The sequence below is a fragment of the Tamandua tetradactyla genome, chromosome 11, assembly GCF_023851605.1.
Source record: "Tamandua tetradactyla isolate mTamTet1 chromosome 11, mTamTet1.pri, whole genome shotgun sequence".
Lineage (NCBI taxonomy): Eukaryota > Metazoa > Chordata > Mammalia > Pilosa > Myrmecophagidae > Tamandua > Tamandua tetradactyla.
The window spans coordinates 76,115,459-76,137,906 of NC_135337.1; the positions used below are offsets into that span (position 1 = coordinate 76,115,459).

The window sequence follows — 22,448 nt, forward strand, 5'->3', positions numbered from 1 at the left end:
CAATATTTTGCTAACCTTATAAAATTAGTTATGAAGTGTTCCTTCTTCCACTGTTTTCTGATAGAATTTGGATAATATTGGTATTAATTCCTTTTTCATTGCTTGTTAGAATTCACCAATGAAACCATCTGTGCCTGGATTTTTCTTTGTAGAGAGGTTTAGGGGTAACAAATTTGATTTCTCTTTAAAATATCTGGCTATTCACATTCGATCTAAGTTGTTTACTTTATTGGCTAAAGTTGTTCATAATATTTTTTCTCCTTTTGATAGCTGTAGGACCAGTAGTAGTGTATCGCATCTCATTCCTGATATTGGCAGTTCGTGTTTTTTCTTTTTCTTTCTTATCATTCTTTCCAGGGATTTGTCAGTTCTTCTTAAGAAGCCAGCTTTTGGCTTTGTTTATTTTCTCTATTGTTTTGGATTTTTCTTTCATTGACTTTGTCCTTTATTATTTCTTCCCTTGTACTTAATTTACGCTTTCATCTGCTTATTTTTTCATAGCTTCCTGAGGTTGCAAATTTAGCAGATTGATTTTTAAGCCTTTCTAACCAGTATAAGCACATAGAGCCATGTATTTCCCTCAGTGCACTGTTTTAAATGCATCCCACAAATTCTGATATGTGGTGTTTTCTTCCTTATTCAGTTCAAAATATTTTCTAATTTCCTGTGTGGTTTTTTCATTGGCTGTGGGTGATCTTAGAGGTGCATTTTAAAATTTCTACATATGTGAGGGTGTTTCTAGATACCTTTTTGCTGTCTGATTTTATTCTATTGTGGTTGGCATACATACATGCGCTATAAAATTTCTGTTTTGAAATGTTTCAGAACTTCCTTTATGGCCCAGAATACGGCCCATCTTAGTGAATAATCCATGTGTATTTGAAAAGAATGTGCAAGGTTTGGCTGCAGTGTTCCATAAAGGTCAGGTTGATCAACATGATTGATAGTGTCTTCAGGTAGTCTCTACCTTACTGATATTTTTGTTTAATTTCTCTGTTAAAATTACTGGGGGAAGGGTATTTAAATCCCCAAATATGATGGTTTATTTATCTCTTTCTTCCTTTAATTTTGTTAGTTTTTCCTATATATTTTTTTATGCTGTATTACCAGGTGCGTACACTTCTGTAATGATTATGCCTTCCTGATAAATTAATAATTTTGTCTTTAGCAAGTGTCCCTCTTTATCCCTGGTAATTAACACTCCTCATCTTGAAGACTATTTTGTCTGATTATTATAGCCACTCCAGCTTTCTTATGATTAATGTTTCATGGTACATCTCTTTCTGTCCTATTACTCTCAATCCACATGTGTCTTTGTATTTAAAGTGGGGTTCTTTTAAGCAGCATATAACAAGATCTTGCTTTTTTATCCAGGTCTTTTCACTAAAGTGTTGAGTTTATTTCATTTTAATAAAATTATTAGGGATTACAATATGCATCTTTAGCTTATCAGAATCAGTAGAGTGTTACTATTTCATGTTTCAAATAAAATACAAAGCCTTGCATGTATAATTCCCTGTGCTCTTGTTATCACATTATGACATCTGCCTATGTTTTAAATCCCATAATAGAATGTTATAATTTTTGTTAAATGGTTACATGTATTTAAAAGATATTAAGAAACAGAAAAAAAATATATAGTATTTTGTAATTACCCACATATTTATCATTTCCGGGGATTTTCATTTCTTCTTGTAGATTCAAGTTTACCATCTGGTGTTATTCCCCTTCAGTTTGAGAACTTCCTGTAGAATGTTGTACTGTAGGCAGCAGAATCTCTCAGTTCTTGTTTATCTGAGAGGTCTTTATTTCATCTTCATTGTGAAGAATAGTTTTGCTGGATGTAGAATTCTGGATTGACAACTTCCCCCACCCCGTCCCACCCCATCCCCAGAACTTTAAAATGTCTTTCCATTGTTTTCCAGCCACCATCGTTCCTGGAAGGGGTCTGCCATCATTTGTGCCTCTGTTCCCATGAATGTAATGTGTGGTATTTCTCTGACTACTTTCAAGATTTTATTTTATTGTTTTTCTTTTGAAGTTTAACTGTGACATACCTAAGTTGGTTTTCATTGTGCTATCCTTCTTGGGAACCATTGAGATTCTTAGGCTTGTAAGCTGATGCATTTCATCAAATTTAAGAGGTTTTCTGGCCATTGTTAAAATATTTTTTTCTCACATTCTCTCTGTCTCCTTTTCCTTTTGAAACTCCACTCACAGATATGTTAGACTGCTTGTTCTATTTATTTTTCTTCAATTATTTTTCTCTCTATTTTTATTCAGATTGTGTAAATTCTGTTCATCTATCTTCAAGTTTACCAACTTTTTTTTTGCCACCTCCAGTCTATTAAGCCTATCCAGTGAAATTTTCATTTCATATATTGTACTTTTCAGGAATAGAATTTCTGTTTGGTACTTTATTATTTTTGTTTCTCAGTGAAGATTCCCCTCTATTCATTCATTATGCATATAACTTCCTATTTTTTAATAGCTACTTTAGTCCTCTTCTTCTCAATGCATCATCTAGATTTTCTTGGGCTTGATTGTAATTAGTTCCATTTTTTTTTCTTAAGAATGGGTCACATTTTCCTATTTCTTCTCATAGCTCATAATTTTTATTGGATACTGGACATGATGAATGACATTGTAGACTCTGTGGATTCTGTCATGTTCTGCTGAAGGCAGTTAACTTGGCTCGACTCAAACTGTGTCTCTCCTATAGTGGAAAGCAGCTAAAATCTCCACTTCATTTTTTCAACTTCAAGATGCTGCTTTCTGAAGGCAAGGGGTAAGGGGTATGGTATGTATAACTTTTTTTTCTCTATTATCATTTTATTTCTTTTTCTGTTGTCTTTTTATTTCTTTTTCTGCGTCGATGCAGATGTTCTAAGAAATGATGAATATGCAACTATGTGATGATATTAAGAATTACTGATTATATATGTAGAATGGAATGATATCTTATTGTTTTGTTTGTTTGTTGTTAATTTTTTTTAATTAATTAAAAAAAAGAGACCAAAAAAAAAAAAAAAAGATGCTGCTTTCTTCCAGGGCCCCAATGTCTCCCTTCAACCCCTCCCCATCCCATATGTAGTCTGTTCAGTCAGCCAAAGATTTGTGGCTCTCCCTCTTCAAGGACTTCCTCCCCTATCATTCTGAACTCTGTCCTCTGACTCCCGAAGACATAAAGACTGTTGCTTTTTGCTACTCAAGCATTTGTGAATTGGGAGTACCCCAGGCAGAAAGCTACAAACTCACACATCTTACCTGCTGCAGTGGTCTTTGAAGGATAGACTCCCCTGCAATTTCTGTCTGTCAGCTTTGGTCATTCTCCAGTGTTTAAATAGTTTTCCCAGAATTTATCATTGTTATCTATGGAAGACCTAATGCAACCAGTCTATCCCACCACTACTGAAAGTCATTTTAAAAAATATATTTTTATTGCTAAATCTTCACATACATACATTTCATACATGATGTGCAATCAGTGGCTCACAATATGAGCCATAGTCGTATATTCATCACCATGATCATTTTTTTGAACATCTGAATTACTCCAGAAAAAGAAATAAAAAGAAAAAAGAAAAAACTCATACATCCCATACCCCTTACCCCTTCCTCTCATTGACTGCTAGTATTTCCATCTATCAAATTTATTTTACCCTTTGTCCCCCCTATTATTTATTTATTTTTTTATACATTTTTTTTTAACTCATCTGTCCATACCCTGGATAAAAGGAGCAACAGACACAAGGTTTTCACAATCCCACAGTCATGCTGTAAATGCTATATCTTCATACAATCATCTTCAAGAATCAAAACTACTAGAACACAGCTCAACAATTTCAGATACTTCCCTCCAGCCACTCCAATCAATACTCCATAAGCTAAAAAGGGATATCTATATAATGCATAAGAATAACCTCCAGGATAACGTCTCAGAACTCTGTTTGAAATCTCTCAGCCACTGAGACTTTATTTTGTCTCATTTCTCTCTTCCCCCTTTTGGTCAAGAAGGCTTTCTCAATCCCTTGATGCCAGGTCCCAGCCACTCCCGGGATTTCTGTCCCACGTTGCCAGGGAGATTTACACCCTTGGAGTCAGGTCCCACGTAGCAGGGAGGGCAGTGAGTTTACCTGCTGAGTTGGCTTAGAGAGAGAAATGTAGTATACATTTTAAAGCCATTTTAAGAAAAACTAAAATATGATGTGCTGACAGCCTTTGATTAATAGGCCTAAATAAACATGGTTTTCATAAACGTGGATCAGCTCTGTGAAATTTATCACTTTAATTATCTTGTATGGATAAGGAAAGACTCCGTGGTCCCAGCTGTTAGGTCCTGCGTATGTCAAGCCTTCGGAGTCACGCAGCTGGCCCAGATGGTGCCCGCTAGTCTGGAAGTCTGTCTGTCTGATACCACTGTCAACGGATATGCTGAGGGAGAGTGACAGAGTTAGTCTCAAAAGGTTTTACTTCTACCAGAATAGTCTCAGCTCTCCATAAATAACTAAGTGCATTTTAAATTTTATGAAACCTTCATGAACCTATTTATATTTTCCAACTGCACTGCCTCTTGAAATATGAATTCCACATATTGTATCTGTTTCACAAAGTATTCCGATAGACTCTCATTATCTGAAATGCTATAAATATACTTTTTAGGTAATATAGTATCAAGTGTAATGCTATAGTATTCATTGGATAAATGCATATCAACTACCTATGTCATTTATAGCACTTTTAAGCACTATACCAGAACTGTCTCGCAGAATCTTCCTCTCCCTGTGTGTGCTTGGTGGCATGAACACCCCAAGATGATCGGTCCATTATACCCCAAATCCTGTCACAAGGGCTACACACTTGGCTCCCAGGGCTCCAGGATTTGGTGAATCACTTTTATTAGTGACTTCCTAAGTTTCCGTGGTACCGCCTTTATCATTTCAGACCTAAGAGTCATTCAGATCATTTTAGTTTATCTTTAAATGTTGGCACTCCAACCCCCTACTAATTTTCATTGTCCCCTTCCTGCCTCCTCTAATCCTATCACGTTGGTGAGACATAGCCTCAAGAACCTCACACTGTATCAGAGGCCTACCCCTTAAAGTTTTGCATCATGCAATATAATTTTCTCACCATCTTCTAAAACCACCTCACTCTGTCAAACCCAAATTATATGGAACCACAGGTCAGCAACTGCAGGCCAGGGGCCAAAGCCAGCCCACTGTCTGTTCTTGTAAGTAAAGTTTTATGGGAACACAGCCAAGGTCATTTGTTTACATATTAGCATCATTTGCACTATGATGGCAAAGTCCAGTATGGACCACAAAGCCTAAAGCAGTTACTTTCTGGCCCTTTACAGAAAAAGTTTGCTGACCCCTGGTCTAGACAAGCTGAGTTAAACAGTGTGATAAACCTGTAGTGAACACGTGAACGTGGCAGAGCGTGTGAGATTGGATAACTTGCATTCTTGGTGATGCAGGTGATCATGGAGAAACAGGGCACAGCCTCACTGCTTCTCCCCAGTACTCTCACGGGCTCTCCGCATTTCAGTAAGACTTGGAGGTGGGAGCAAAAGTATTTCTGCCAGTGGAACAAGGAATGGATCTCAATCGAGTCAGCTTTATCACTTTATCATCAGTGGATTCTTTTCACAAAGATTTCAAGTCACCGTATCTCTTCCTGGTGTCACTGAAGTTACCCACGTGGGGACTTCAGCTGGGAACAAAGTGGAGGATAGCGAGCAAATAGCTGATTTAAACACTTCAAGAAATTAATGAGAACCCTCGATTAAACAGCATCAACAGAATAATCCCAAAGCCAATTCTATCAAGAAGAGAAAGAAAGTTGGAGATCCAAGAAATAGGCCATTGGAAATTCCCTCTCTCCCTTCAGGCTAAGGCTTTATTTACCGTCCCGGCCAACTGCCACGTGGCTCTGGGGACATCTAGTGGTGCGAATGGAGCAAGACACACCACAGCCACAGGTTCGCCGCTTTGGTGGTAGGAAAGCAGGAGAGGGGCGGGTGGAACCAGGGGCTCAGGGAATATTCCCTTCAGCTAGGATGGGATGAAACCAACACACTTGGATTCAAACACACACACCCCTTTTTGCTTTCCTTAGGCAAATTATTTGAATCTGTTATTTTTCTCTACATTAGGAAAAAAAAATAGCTCTTCTTTTTTTCTCCCTCATTCCTTCTTTGAGGGGGAAGCCCTTGGGATGAAAGATATATATTTAAGCATGCAAGGAGGTGTGTGTTGAGTTCTGACCCTGCAAGAGGCACTGTACTAACCACACCTCCAGGGCAGGTGCCCTAGAAACTTCACACACAGAGAAGTGGCCCCCCTGGGTGCCACCTCCCTGCTCTTAAGTTAGGCACTTCATTGCTTCGCAAAAACCCCAGGGAGCCAGCTGATTATTTAAAAGAGAAGACAGATTTTTAATGTTTTCATAGAATGAATTTGTATCATCTGCCACTTTGTTCTGATACTGAGTCTTTTCTTATAGAATTTTTTTATGACCTATTTTTAAAATGTATGCATCTGACAACAAAGACGTGTGTTTTTCTGATTTCACCATACCGACGAAGATCTCTATGAACAGAAGGCATTTTTTTACGTACAAATATAATTCTAAGACCTTGTATCCAGCCCAAGATAAAATGTACCATTTCTTTGCTCCTACCTCAGAGCTCCTTTTTTCTCCCTAGCCGAGTGGTTCTTAACAGGGATAATTCCGCCCCCAAGGGGGCACTTCACAATGTCTGGGCACATTTTTGGTTGTCACAACTTGGGGGCTGTGTGAGTGCTCCTGGCATCAAGAGGGTGGCAGCCAGGGACACTGCTCAGTCCCCTCCAGTGTCCAGAATGCCCCACCCTGGAGAATGATCCGGCCCCTTGTCAGCCATGCTGAGGTGGAGAGAGCCGGTCCTAGGAGAATGCACCTGTAGTTTGGGGCAGGGGAAGGGGCCTCCCCAGATGGCCAGTATCCTTCAAAAGCTTTTGACTTGTTGGATCAACAAATAAATGATTGTACAAGCCCTTCAAGATAGCTCAAGCCAGTCCAGTGGAAAGGAGAGAAGCACCATCCCGCCTCGCATTGAAACCTGCCTGCAGTTGGGTGGCTCTCAGGGCTGGAGTTTTGGTTTTCTCTCCAGAAACACATCCTCTGTCTCCTCTCCCCTCTCTCTTTCTGTGGAACAATTGTGCAACCCTTCCTCCCTTCCCCCCTCCTGCCCTTACTCACCCAGTATGGCCAGGCCCTCTGCCTTTCCGCTGGAGGATGCAAGGGATTAGCGCTTGCCTGTCTGTGCTTGCCTGCCTTTTCCTCTTTGGGCGTCACGATGTCAACCCTTCTCTACTCAATCTCTCTCCGCCTCTCTTTAGAACTGAGCATGCAGAATTCAGAGGGTGGATCAGATTCGCCGGCCTCTGTGGCTCTGCATCCGGCGGCAGCAGCCCAGGCGCCCGGGGCCCAGCCAGTGCCGCCCTCCCCACAGGTAACAGCCTGCTTCCGGAGACGGCCCGTCCACCACTGGGGCAACGCATTCACTTTGATTTTGAAAAATATCTGAATCAGTAGAGAGAGGAAACCACTGATCAGTTCCCAAGACTGCTGCTATGGAAACTGCCCTGCTTCCTCCTGTTCCCCGACGGTCACACAGTTTTTCATGCCCACTAGGTCCCACCAAGGAAGAGTTGAAACTGAACCAGAAGCCACTCTCCAGAACCCAACTTAGCTCATATTTATCTTTTATTTTGTTTAATTAGAGAAGTTGTGGGTTTACAGAACAATCACACGGGAAATACAGGAGTCTCATATGCCACCCTGTTATTAGCACGTTTTTGTAATTGGGCTGCTGTCCATGGCTCACATGAGAATTTATATTTATCTTTTAATAGACATTGCCTTGTACATTGGAATTTGCCCTGTCATACAGACATACTTTAGGCATAAGACAAAAAATAAGTTGGAGTTCTTAGTATTTGCCTCAAAATCAAACCTAGCACTAGAATGAAGATATTGTTTAAAATTTACAGGATAGAGAATTTTCCCCTGAGGCACTCTCAACTTTTGGATTTCTCCCATGGACTAAAATAAAACATAAACAGAGTAAGTGACTTAAGACTACAATGAAAGGAAGATGATGGAATGGACTTGAAGCTCCTAGAAGTGTGCAGAGATTCTCTGTGACCTCCTGATCGCCCTCGAGTTACCAGCTGCCATCTAAAATTAGGAGCTCACAAAATGAAATGATCAAGGAGAAAAAACATAATCCAGCAAAAACGGAAAGGCACATATAGCAGCAATTGGCTCTATTAAGAATGCATAGCCGGATATCTGTAACATTTATTTCTTTCAAATGTGGGGGGTGAGCGGGTATTTGGGGAGTCTGAGGATGCCTCCAGGCCCCACTTTACTGTCCCAGTCCTTCTCCTCACTGAGTCCTGCTCTCAGAGCCTCCAGGGCCTGTATGGACTCCTCCTGCATCTCCAGCAGGCTCGGCTGGGACTATCCCCATTGTCACCGTCATGGCCCTGTGTCCATCTGTTTCACCGGGGCCCCACCAGGGCACCCAGCTGTCCCCACCCCACCCGCCTCCCCACAGTGCCCTCCATCGGTCTGCCCCACCCTCTCCCCTGCACGTCTGAGGTACACAGTGTCCCTTCCCACGCCTAGGCCCTCTGGCACATCCTTCCCCCACCAGCAGCACGGGCCTGCTGGCACATGTGCCACTGAATTCTCTAAACAGCAAGCCCTCCGGTCCTGCCTGACTGTTCCCAGGCGAGGAAAAGGGAAGTCTCACACACTCTTGACCAAAAGAACAGTCCACGGCCCTGCTCCGCCCAGGCCCGGAATCACCAGCTAGGCACACATGGTCCTTGAGCCCGCAAAACATGGCGTGCACAATCAAGAGTCTAAGGCTTATCATTCGTCCAAATTTCATCAGCCACATGGCTGCACAGCCAGTGTGTAGTATATTAGGTATGCAAATGTAAGCCCTTAATATTCCTCTTTATTAATTTATTTTGTAAATTGAGCTGAGATTCATGTTACATGAAAATTAAAGCATACAAGTCAGGGGCATTCAGTGCACTCACGGAATTGTGCAGCCCTCATTGGTATCTACTTAATTCCAGAACATTTTCATCACCCCACAGAGACACCCCATATCCACCAGCTGTCACTTCCCGTCCCTGCTCCCCACCCCGCCCCGCCCCTAGCAACCACTCATCTATCTTCTGTCTCTATGGTTGTGCCTATTCCAGACATTTCACCTAACTGTGACCTTTTGTGTCTGCTTCTTTCATTTAGGATAAAGTGTACAGGTCCATCTGTCATGTGGCATGTCAGTGCTTCATTCCTTTTGATGGCTGAATAATATTCCATTGTTTGGATGTACCCATTCTGTTTATCCGTGCACCTTGCTTGCTTTTGTACCACCTCGGTCCTTTCGGTCTTGGGTTGTGAGCCCACAGGCAGCTGGGCCCCTGTGAATTTCTCTCTGCGCGTGGTGCCCTGCTCAGCTGGATATGGAAGTGCCCACTGATGGGTGTCAGTCCTATCTTCTTTGTTTATAAGCCACATTCCTTGAACACTAGAGGATCAGCACATCCTCGCCCTTGTCAGGGAACTCGGGAGTGTTTATAAGGCAAAGTATTTCAGAATCACCTTTACTAGGGACATTTAAGGTTTGGAAAATCAGAGGCTCACAGTCAGTAACTTCTAAAGCCCTAACTTTGATTAAACAAAGCCCTTCAAGTCATCATTTGACTTCGGGGTACATTTTGATTCTTTCCATTATCATAGCTTTTTGTGCCCTATCAGTACTCCCAGCAAAAATAACAAAACCACATTGGAAAGACTGACTCCCAAATCAGGGAGCTGGGGATCCAGCAAGGGTCTCAGGTGCAGAAGGCCTGGACTTGAGTCCGATTCTGGGGCTCAGAGTTCTGGGGCTCAGAGTTCTGTGGCTGTGAGATGCCACTTAGACACTCTGGGCTTCATTTTCCCTCATGCAGAACAAGTGGGTTCTGGAGGGCCTTGGTGTGCTGCAGAGCATGCTTCCTGGGGAAGTTAACGTGGACAATTGTCCAGATGGTTGTCCTCACCCAACTCTCCCCTGGGTGTCCATGACAGGCCATGTCCCCCTGCAGCCTGCGAACTCCACGGAAGGACAGCTCCCGGCAGGGGGGTGGGGGGTGGCGGAGAGACATGTGCCTGCATGCCTGTGTGTGTGTGGGTGAGTCTGCGTGTCCCTGTGTGTGTCTTTGAGCCTGCATATGTTTGAGTGTGAGAACATGTGAGTCTGCTTGATTCTGCATGTGCAGCTGTGTGTCTGCATGTAAGACTATCTGTACCTGCATTGTGGGTCTGTGTGTGTTAGTCTGTTGTGTCTGTGTGTGTGTCTTTGTGAGTCTGTGTACCTGTATGCATCAGTCTGTGGGTATGAGCCTATGTGTCTGCATGTGTGAGTCTGTGTGTGTTTGTGTGTGAGTCTGCCTGTGTGAGACTGTATGTGTGTCTCTATGTGAGTCTGCTTTTGTGTCTCCATTTGTGTGTCTGCATGTGTGAGCCTATGTATGTATTTTGTGCGCCCACGAGTCCGTGCATGTGTGCATACAGTGCCTGTGGTCATGTGAGTGTGTGCACAGTGGTGTACATGTGCTGAGGTGTACGCGAATGTGTAAGCACGTGTGCCCATTTGTCAGCCCTTCTCTCCTTCCCTGTCGACCCCCCTGTGAACAGACATGCAGGAGCTTATCCACTCTTGTTTTAAGGACAGAACTCTGGCAAGTCTAAATGTCGCTCTCTTCCCTTCCCTTTTAGAGGGTGCTGGTCCAGGCAGCAGGCTCGGCTCCCAAAGGGGCACAGATGCAGCCTCTCTCCCTCCCCAGAGTCCAGCAGGTGCCTCAGCAGGTAACAGCCGGCAGCCAGCGTGGGTGGTGGGGAGCATTTAGCGACCTAGGATAATCTCTTAACAATGAACCTTTTGTTGTACCTGCTCCTTTGCATTTGTTTCTCCACTCCCTAACCCAGAAGGTTCTTTGGACAGCTATGTTTAAAAAAAATCCTTTGCTGCACATGGTTTTGCAACAAGTCATGAAAGCTGATGATTTTCATTCATCCATAAATCCATCTGGGGAGCAAGCAAGCACCTCACACCTGCCAGGCAGGGTGTCAGTGTGTGGAGTAGAAATGCAGACCAGCATCAAGGGTTTCCAGACTGAGGGGACACAGAGCCTCCAGGGGCAACCCTCGGGAATGTGTCATGATAGGGGAAGGTGCCTCTTTTGAAATTACTTCATTTAGAAATACAGCTTGAAAGCATGAGCTAACCTACCAAATGATGGTCCACTATCTTCCATTCACAGATAGTTACTTGATCTGTAACAGCAGTGGGCAAACCTTTTCTATAGAAAGCCAGATAGTAAATGCTTTCAGCTTTGTGGGCCAGACAGTGTCTGTCACACCCTTCACATCCATTCAACCCTGTCGCCCAAGTGCTTGAGCCGCCGTAGCCCTGCACATAAATGAACCAGTGTGGCTGGATGCTGATAAAGCTGTATCTATTGCCAAGGCAATTTAAATTTCATCTAATTTCCCAGTGAAAATATTTTTCTTCTTTTGATTCCACCCCCAACCATCTAAAGCTGGCGAAACCATTTTAAGCTTGTGAGCTGTACAAAAGTGGGGAGCAGGCTGGTTCAGGCAGCAGTCTCGGCTTTGCCAGCCCCTGTTCTGTAAGGTGCTGAATTAAAATTTTATTTGGGCTCCTGTCTGAAAGAAGCCATGAGGGGGACATCCAGAGAATACTTCTCTCTCTCCAGGGGGCTCCTCATGGACTGGTTGCGTCTTTAGAGCTGCACCTCTCAGGTGGATTTGTGGGGTGATAGGAAAGAAGCTAGGCAGGGCAGGCCTAGCAGGTAACCAGGGCCTTCAGGCCAGGTGGATGCTGTGTCTGTTTCTCCTCCTCTCTGTCAAGGCCATTCCCAGTGACCTAGAAACATGGTCCGGGAAGGAGACAAAGACCAATACTATGATTCCAGAAGCTTCCTGGCTCTGTGGGGCTGGGCCAGCTCCAGCTCTTTCTCTCTGGGCCATCTCTGACTTGCTGGGTCACTTCTCACCTGGCGCCCTAGGTGTTGCTCCCTCCTCCCCTCCCCTGGGGACCACCCAGGATTAAGGAAGCCCCTGGCACGTTCTTGTGGCATGCTCGTTATTTCAGAGGATTGTGCATTTTGCAAACGGATGCCATGGTTTGGTTGCTGGGACTTGCAGCTCCAAATCAAGTCTGGGAGAGACAGTCGATTTCCTCACCCTAAAATTGGGTTGGGTTAGGTGCCTGGGAAGAGCCCCTCCAAGATTTCGAGGTTCTGCACATCAAGCTTCCACCAGGGCCAGAGTCCCTGGGGCCCTGGGAGAGTGGCATGGGGCCAAGGCAGCGGCTCACTGGGCTCTGCACCACCTCCCAGAGGTGGGAATGTCAAGCCAGTCAGCTGGCCCGCCTTCCCTGGCCCCAAGGGTCCTTGGCCCTTGTCGGGGCAGCGGGCTATGGGGTCTTCTAGCTTTGTGCTCTGCAGCTCTGCTCAGAGCTGTCAGCTGGTCCCTTTCCCCTCCCTCTCCTCGGTCAAGCAGGCCCACTTTGTTCAGGGGCCATAATTGTGTGTTCTCTGCCACATGTGTACAGAGCAAGGGCCACCAAGTGGGCCTCCCCTGTCCCGACTGGAGACACACAGCATTGCTCATGGCGACCACACAGGGTTGCATGCAGAAACAGCAAGGCCCCGGGTCAGCAGCAGCTCCCTTCCTCTCCAATATGTCTGGAATACCCAGTCTTCACATAACTGCCCCCCTCATTGCTTTCTGGAAGTGCTGACCAAGGGTGGGAAAGCTGTCATTTAGAACTAAGTGGACATAAAGGGCAAGAGAAGATGTTCTCAGCTTGCATAGTCTAAGAATGGTCCAGGAGAAAACCGCTGTCCCTAACACGGAATGCATGACGCTTGTTTCAGGTCCAGCCCCTGCAGCACGTGTACCCCGCCCAGGTGCAGTACGTGGAAGGGGGAGACACCGTCTACGCGAATGGCGCCATGTACGTGCTTTTCTCTCTCTCCCTGAGAAACCACAGTCCGCAGCCACGACCTTCTTTTGCAACCCAACCCCTTTTCCCACTTGGGCACAGGTTCGAACAAATCCCCCAGCCTAGTTATTCTGGTGATAATGTTCGAACAGTTCACACAGTCTTAGAACCTCACCACCCCGTGAAATATCAGAAATACGGATCTTCGTATTTTTTATTTCTAGGAAAGGCAGTTTAAAAAACACCAAAAAACTAATCCAACTTTTGAATCTGAAGATCCAGAGGCCATTTTCTACCTCTCCTTTTTCATCCTTGCCTTTGTTAACCTCTAGCTTTTTATGATTCTAACAAAACTTTGATTTTCTGTTTTGCAAGGACTGTAGAATTTTCTGCTTTCTAACTACATTTCCATAAAGTTCATTTGGCTTAAGACACGAATCCTTTTGCTTGCTGGTTTGCTTTCGCGTGTTTTTGACGGCTCCCATCCACAAGTACAGGGGTTGTGCCTGAGGGTTTGGGCTCGGGGATTTAGGATTTGAGACTGACGGAGTTGTGATTTTCTACAACAAAAGACTGAACTTACTATACACACCGTCACACAAGAGTGTGTGTAACAGATGAAATCCAGACAAGGTCTGCAGTGTCAGTTTCCTGGTTTCAATATTGTGCTACAGTTATTTAGGATGACGCTGTTGGGGGGCGATTTAAGTTACGCTCTCCCAGTGAGGGTCGTCTTCCCTTCAACCCGGAGGCAGCTTGTCAGGGGTCGGGTCACTGCCTTCACATGGCCATGGGCCAGGAAGGAAAAACAGATACTAATAGTTATAATAATCTTTCATGATGTCTTGTACTATATACTCAAGCAAAACGTAAAACTTAAATCTTAACCTATGTGGCTAATTATTTGATCCAGAGGCTAAAGGAACATGAGACAAATTCTAGACATCAGATGGAAATTTTGTTTTTATTATGCAATTTCATTTTTTAAAAACATTTCATTTTGAAATAATGATAGCCTCACAGGAAGTTGTAAAAACAGCACGGAGAGTCCAGGTGCCCTTCCCAGGGTTCCCCATGCACCCATGGTAGCTAGCACCTTAAGACTGTGGGACAGTGTGGAGACCAGGAAATGGACATTGAGACACTAGTGTTACCCACCTCCAGACCTGGTCATTTTCAAACAGCTTTTATAAGCACTATGTGTGTGCATGTGCGTGTGTGTGTGTGTGTGTGTTCTATTCCACATACAAATTCATGTAGCAACCACCAAGCCCCAAATAAAAACAGTCTGTTTCCTTCACACCAGCCTTTTAGACATTCACAGAATTTAACTGATCAGTTTTCCATTCATCAGCGTTTGATCCTGAATGTTTTCAGGGACAATCCTTTTGGACAACCCTTGGGGGTACATTGGAATTCCACATTCTGTGTCTGCATATCCCGCATGTTCTGGGACCTGGGACTTGTTTTCCCAGGAGCTTTGGCTGGGTTCCTTCGGAATCGAGAGAAGGCACTGAAACCAGATAGGGTACAGAGTCCCATGGCGACTTCTCTTTCCGACAGACGGACGGCCTACGCCTACAACCCCGAGCCTCAGATGTACGCCCCCAGCAGCGCGGCTTCCTACTTCGAGGCCCCGGGCGGCACCCAGGTGACGGTGGCCGCGTCGTCCCCGCCGGCGGTCCCCGCCCACGGCATGGTGGGCCTGGCCATGGATGTCGGGGGCAGTCCTCTCGTCTCCAGCGCGGGAGCCTATCTCATCCACGGGGCGATGGACAGCACGAGGCACTGCCTGGCCCACACTTCCCGCTCCTCGCCAGCTACGGTATGTACAAGGGGGGGGGGGGGGGGGGGGGGGGGGGGGGGGGGGGGGGGCGCTGCGCTTAGACGGTGGGTAGACACTGCCGCAGCCGCAGGGACGGTGAGTAGCGGCAGCTCAGAGGACGGGAAGGGCCGCCCGCAGGGGGAACCAGGCCGCCCGGAGTTGGGGCCTGACCGAGTGACCCCGGGCATCAGGATGCATGGTACAGCAGGGCTGCGGTGAACACAACACAGGAGATGAGCTCTGGAACGGGTTGCTGCTGCTGCCAGTATGCTCACCTTTCTTACCAACCTCTGGGAGGCCCAATCCACCAATGTGAGAACCGGGCTGAACCACACAAGAGAAACGTCTCTAGAGCACCCATACTGAAACCTGGCCACCAGGCTCCTGTCCCAAATAATCGTTTATGGGCTTTAAACACTTAACTGCTTTTAAACTGTAGTTCCCAGGTTTACTTGTATTTTTGGTTTTTAAATTCACATCGAGTAAAATGGACTCTTTTGCCACACAGTCCTGTGAATTTTAACATATAGATTCATGTAACCATCACCGGTCAAGAAACAAAGCTGTTGCATCACCTGAAATTCTCCCTCGCAGGATTTCTTTGTAGCAATAACCTCCCCCCCACTCAAACCCCCCCCCCCATAACTTCTAGCAACCACCAGTCTGTCCTCTGTCTCTCTAGTTTCAGGGGTTTTTGGTTGGAGGAAAGGTCATATAAATGGTCATATAAATGGAATCATACAACATGTGGCCTTTTGATTCTGGCTTCTGTCCCTCAGTGTAGAGCCTGCGAGACTTATCCCAAGTTGTCGCCTGAATCCCTAGATTGTTCCTTTTAGTTGCTGAGTGGATTCTATTGTTCATCCTTCCCCGGTGGAAGAACAGTTGGGTTGCTTTCTGGTTCGGGCTACTATGAATAAAGCTGCTATAAGTATTCATATACAGGTTTCTGTATGGACAGATATTTTCCTTTCTCTTGGTAAATACCTATGAGTGGGATCGCTGGCTCCCATGGTAAGAGGATGTTTAATTTTATAAGAAGCCACCAAAAGGCTTTCCTGAAAGGCTGTACCAGCCTGCATTCCCCCTGCAGTGGGGGAGCTTCACCTTGCCAGCAGCACTTGGCATTGTTGATACGTTTTATGTTGGCCATTTTTGTAGGTGTGTGGCAGCACCTCATTGTGGTTTTAATTTGCATTTCTTCTGTAACTAACGTAGGTAAGCAGCTTTCCATGTGCCCGTTTCCCTTCTATATATGCTCTTTTTGTAAACTGTCAGTTCAAGCCATTTGCCTGTTTTTCTAACTGGGTGGTTTGTTTTCTTTCAACTGGGTTTTGAGAATTATTCATATATTCTGGATATAAGTCCTCTGCCAGGTATGTGGTCTGCAAATATTTTCCTCCAGTCATTAGCGTGTCTTTTCATTCTCTTTAGGGGTCTTTTACAGAAAAGAAAAAATGTTTTAAATTTTGATCGAGTCCAATCTACCAATTTTTCTTTTATTGTTTGTGCTTTTGATGTCATGTCTAAGAACTATTAGGTCATTAGGATATACTCCTATGCTTTCTTTAAAAAATCTTATAGTTTTACACTTTATATTTAGATCTGTTCCATTTTGAGTTAACTTTTGTTTAACTCAAAAGTTAATAAAAAGTTATCTGCTCCAGAACCACTTGTTGAATTGAACAACATTGAATTGAATGCTGTAATTTTCTCCAATGAATTGATTTTGTAACTTTGTCAAAAACCAGCTGGCGGGTGGTGCAGTGGTGACTCAGTGGCAGAGTTCTCGCCTCCCATGCCGGAGACCCGGGTTCATTTCCCGGAGCCTGCCCAAGCCAAAACAACAACAACTGGCCATATGTGTGTGGGTCTATTTCAGGACTTTGTATTCCATTCCCTTGAGTATCACCTGTCCCTTTTCCAATACTGTCCTGACTTGATTACTAGCTTTACAGCAACTCTTAAAATCAGATACATGGTTCCTACTGCTGCTTCTTCAGTATTGTGTCAGCTATTCAGGTAAGTGTTTCGATTTTTAGCTATAAATTTTAGAATTAGCTTGTCTGCTTCTATGAAACAGGGATTTTGCTTCAATGGCATTAAACCCATAGATAAATTTGGGGAAACTTTCCTACTTTACTACTGGGTCAAGTCTTCCAGCCCATGAACATGGTATGTCTCTCCATTTATTTAGGTCTCCTTTGATTTCTTCCATCAGAAATTTGGGATTTTCAGCATATATGACCTGTACATGTTTTGTTAGATTAACACCTAAGAATTTCATGCTTTTGGAGCTATTGCAAATGGTATTGATTTTTAACTTCACTTCCAACTGTTCAGTTCTAGTATATAAAAATATGATTGAATTGTTGATTGCTGACTTTGTGTCCTGCAGCCTAGCTGAACTCACTGTTTTATTTTAGGAGATTCTATTTTCTGCAGATAGGGACAGTTTAATTTCCTCCTTTCCAATCTGGATGCCTTTTAATTCTCGCTTTTGCCTTTTTTCACTGGGTGGGACTTCCAGTATGATGTTGAATAGGAGTAGTGAGAGTGAACAGCCACGCTTTGTTCCCCATTCAGTCTCTCATCATCAAGTATGATAAGAGACTGAAGGGTTTTTTTTTTTTAAATACTCTATGTCTGGTTGAGGAAGTTCCCGTCTATTCCTAGGTTTCTGAATCTTTATCAGAAATGGACGTTAACTTTTGTCAAATGCTTTTTCCTCATTGACATGATCATGTGTTTTTTCTTTTTTAGACTGTCAGTCTAGTGGATTACACTGATTTTCAATAGAAAAGTAGCTTCTTATTTTGTTTACAGGGCTTATTTCCTGGAATAAGGTAAAATTCTAGCCTCTTCACAGTTCTTTTGGTCCTGGTATATTTTGGGATCACTCTCAAATCAGAGATTCTCCCTGGGCCTTGCTCTTCTCTTTCTTACATTGTCCAGAGTGACCCCAGGACCCAGCTGTGAGGACAGGCATGGAACCACCCTGCACCTCCTTCCTTCTTCTCTGGACAGAAATTGCATGCTTTCTGAGAGGCTGTGCTTGCTGCTCTAACCAAGACATACCTGCTTGTAGCCTAGTTGCCTTAGTCCCTGGTGGTGGCAAAACATCAAACCAAGGCCCGTGCAGCCTGAGGAAACCATCCATACTTCTCCCCCAGAGTATTGACTAGGTGGAAGTTTAGAGTCCTTACTGCTCAGAAAGCTTTCCTCATAGACTAAGTTAGCTTTCACGAATATAGCATGTCTTATGTTAGCCAACAGCATCCATTCATAATAGAATATATGTTCTCAGGGTCACACATTTTATAAGAAATAGCAGCATTCTCTGTGGTACAGCTTCGTAGGTCCTCCTTATCATGAGCAGAGGCATGGCTCAGACCCTGGACTGCCAAATGACTGGTTTGTTGTCTGGGTTGCTTTAGAAGAATTGAGTTTTTAAATCATTGGGAAATCCACAAATGGGCTGTGATTTGACCCATGGTTGCTTCTCTGTCATTATCAGCTCAGATGGGGCACTGATTCCTGACCACTACCAGCTCTGGTCTTGTTTATTGGCCGTTTTGAAGTATGGGAACATCTCATGAGGATGCAGCAGAGATCCAAGGGACTTCCCAGGAGATAGGAACAGGAAGAGGGACCAGCCAGGAACAGCTGGCCCACAAGAGAAGTAGGGCTTCTGCAGCAGACATCTAACATCTGCCAAATTGTTCAGATCAGAGATTTGTTTTGTGGGACTTTAAGTTAATCCTGAGAAGGCACGTCTCTCTCTTGAGCACATCCATGCTCAACCTTTGAGCATATACTTTTCAATAAACTTTTCTCACTTACCTATATAAAAAAAAAATTAATCCTGAGAAGAGTACATGAAGGCCAGAAGAGATGTCTCTGCTGAAAAGTAAATAGAGTTGACAGGCTAAAAGGGGGATTTCAGACTGCTAGTGACAAATTTTCCGGAAGAGCATTTACTTCTGATTAAATTTTCATGCAGTATTATAAATACCAAAATTGCCCAGATAGTCAGTTTCTGATAAGACTTTCTGTCGCACTTTTTTTAATTACATAGAACCAGGGTAGTAAATGGAGAGGTTTGCTCTTATAGACTCAGCCCAGGAAGAATCTCCATTCTCCCCATTTGGTTCTGTCAAGGTGGGGCTGACGGGCAGTGGTGGCTATATGAGAAAGAGACCCTCTGCCCTACAGCTGCACTTGGAGGACCCTACATCCGCAGACCCAGGGCCCACATGAGGCTGAGTCTCCCAAATACAGTGGGCATTTGTCCCCACACAACTCACTGATGAAGACAGAAGGGCCAGCTAACTTTCAAAATAGAAATCCACCATTGGAATTCGTAGGCCAGATGATGTTGCTGAGACCTGGCTTGATGAAGAAGTCCCACACTTAGTGGACATCTTTTCCAACTCTGTTTCTACTAAAGGCAAATCCTAAGTCACGGCTGCCTTCACTGGGAGTGTACTTCAGATGTTCAGTTCGAGCAGGACTCTGGAAAGTGGGCTCTGGTCTCTGCCTTGGAGGCCCCTTCCAGGCCCAGCGCCTTCAGAACCGAAGCCCACTGTGTCAGCCAGGGGAGCAGTGGCCAACGGGTTCAGATCTTCCTCTGGTTGCTTCAACTCCAAAAAGAATTTCTATGAGTTCCGTGGCTTTCAATACGATGTTTAAGACTATACCAGTGATTTCATCCCATAATAAGTGAGGAAAACCCTCCCGTGGCGAGTGGCCTGTCTACGACGGGGTGATGTTTGGCCTTCAGATGTCATGATGCCACATTCCCACTGGTAAATGTCCTGCTATCTTGGCCCTGGGAGGATGAAGTCAAGTTCTTCGAACTACAATATTTACCACAGAGACAGACTGCTTGGGCAGACCCCTTAAAGTCAGAGGAATAATCTTGACCAGTGTGAGCAGAAACCCACTTCCCATCTAGTCTAGTTTGCTAGCTGCTGGAATGCAACACACCAGAGATGGATTGGCTTTCAATAAAAGGGGATTTATTTAGTTAACATATAGTTCTTCAGAGGAAAGGCAGCTAACTTTCATCTGAGGTTCTTTCTTACATGGGAAGGCACAGGGTGATCTCTGCTGGCCTTCTCTCCCGGCCTCTAGGTTCCAACAACTTTCCCTGGGGTGATTCCTTTCTGCATCTCCAAAGACCTGGGCAGAGCTGCGAGTGCTGAGAGGAGGTACGCTGAGCTGAGGTATGCTGAGCTGCCTGGGCTGCGCTATGTTGAGCTCTCTCATTTAAGCACCAGTCAATTCAATCGAACATCATTCATTGCAGCAGGTACGCCTCCTAGCCGACTGCAGATGTAATCAGCAACAGATGAGGTTGACATACCATTGGCTCATGTCCACAGCAATAGAACTAGGCACCTTTACCTGGCCAAGTTGACACCTGAATCGAACTACCACACCATCCTAAAAACTCAAGTTAGCCCTTGCCCTTGAGGATGTGGAAGAGCCGAATCCTGTATTCTCCCCTTGGCAGGCCCAGAAGGTGGACCACAGGCACCTGCCATCAGACTGTGCGTCTAAGTTTCCCATTTCTTGCCATGCCAAGTCAGGACCAGGAGGAGGTGTTGGCTCCGAGTGTCCCTGGGCAGCCCCCCAACCCTCCACACCCAGCTCACAACGTGACCACCCACTGAAAGCACTCCCTTCTTCAGCACGGGCTTGCAGTGAGAAAAGCAGAATACAAAGTCAACTTGGCACTTTGGTCTCCTTTATATACTACCCATTTGCCAAGCTTTCCATCCCCTGCACACCCCGGCCCTGTGTCCAACGAGAGGAGCAAAATATTTGCTGGCAAATGCATACAACAGTCGTCTCTCTTCCCCACCGCCTCTTGGATATTATGCCACGTCCAGGGTGTAGCTCGACAAAGGGGCTTGGCCAAATGCTCACCTGCTTATTTTCGGAGTAAAATATTTATCATCCCTTCCGAAGCTGGCTTTATTAGTTTCTTTGCCCAAGTAGGAACAAAACCCAGGTTTGCTCTCGGGAGTACAACTCTGGACTCCATGGGAGGCCCTGTTCTGCCCTTACTCTGCCAAGTCTGGATTCACTCACCAGCAGTCATTGTTCCTTGTTTGAAGTGACACAACCCACTTGACAAAGCGTGAAGATTAACTACAAAAAATGGGTCGTGAGCCTAATAAAATCCCCTTTGCCCTTTTCTTTTATGGCCATGTATGCAACCTTGTGGCAGTATCCTAGTTTGGCTCCTGGTCCAACCAGAGGACATTCATGAGACCACTGATGGGATTCTAGTTAAGCCTGTTGGTTAGTGAGCAGGGCTGAGCTGATGTGAATCTCTGGGTTTGGATCCTCGCACTGAGTTTATGTAAAATGTTAGCATTTGGGGAGGTTGGGTGACCAATATATGGGCATTCTTAGGGCTGTTATGGCAATTTCTTTGCAAATCAAAAATTATTTCAAAATGAAATTTTGTTAAATGTTAAAAATACTAAATTAAGAAGCAGAACTATATTGTTTTAAGTTCTAGGAACTACAAGAACTAAAAACATGAACTATGTAAAAATGATTGCAAAAAAAAAAAAGGCTTGCCTCCATGGAATAGAAAGGGTGAGGTAAGAGGAAGACTTGCTAATTGTTCATTTTATACCTTTTGGTTCTATTTGAATTTCTTTAGCCACAGGTACACATTACCTATATAATTTTTTAATTAAGGTAAAAGTCACATAATATAAAAGTAACCATTTTAAAGTGGCATTTTAGTACATTCACAGTGTTATGTAACCATCACGACCCTACCTATATAATTCTTAAAATTAAACGATAAAGTACAAAATATGCAGACTGCATAATTCTGCAGGTGACTTACATTTACTCAATAGATCCATATTAGGGGTTGGCAAACTATGGCCCCCGAGCCAAATCCAGCCAGCAGCCTATTTTTTGTAAATGCAGTTTTATTGGAACATGGCCACATCAAATCATCAGCCTGTCCTCTGACTGCTTTCGTGCTAGCCCTGAGGGGTCACACCCTATACCGCATCCTCCAGAGCCCAAAATACTTACAGAAAAAAGGTGCCAACCCCTGATCTATAAGAACTGGCCAGAAAGGAGAGCCAGAAAATACTAAGTGATAAATGCAAGTAGCAGAAATGAATATATAGAGTAGAGCCCCAAAGGTCTAAACATAATTAAAACACGTGTGGATGTGATCCGTGCACCCGAAGGGAGCCACACCAAGCCACTGCTCAGGGCTGCCCCTGGGGCAGGGAACTTGGGTGGGGACTCAGGGGAAAGTGGAGGCAGACCCTGGGTGGGGGGCAGTGACATGCTCCCCTCTAGGGCCAGCCCTGCACTTGCACGACTTGAGGATGGGCACCCCGCTGCCCTCAACAGAGGTGTTTCATCTGTCCCTGGCCTAACTGGGTTTTTTACAGCAAGCATGTGCAATATTGCTTACATCATGTGTTAGTTAGATTCAGTTGTCAACTTGGCCAGGTGAGCATACCTAGTCTTGTTGCTGCGGACATAATA

General features: G+C 44.5%; 1 protein-coding gene across 5 annotated transcripts in view; it reads left to right on the forward strand.

Moving 5' to 3' along the window:
• The window catches only part of RFX2 (regulatory factor X2), a 101,537-nt gene that overhangs the window by 43,593 nt on the left and 35,496 nt on the right, over positions 1–22,448 (forward strand). For 4 of the 5 annotated variants that reach the window (XM_077120991.1, XM_077120992.1, XM_077120987.1 and 1 more), the window contains 4 exons: positions 7,386–7,498; positions 10,831–10,920; positions 13,017–13,096; positions 14,648–14,909. In XM_077120991.1, coding sequence (XP_076977106.1) covers positions 7,394–7,498; positions 10,831–10,920; positions 13,017–13,096; positions 14,648–14,909 — 537 coding nt within the window. In that variant the 5' untranslated portion in view covers positions 7,386–7,393. Of the gene's footprint in view, positions 1–2,605; positions 2,801–7,385; positions 7,499–10,830; positions 10,921–13,016; positions 13,097–14,647; positions 14,910–22,448 lie in introns of those variants that run through there. The other variant, XM_077120989.1, reaches the window with a different exon arrangement.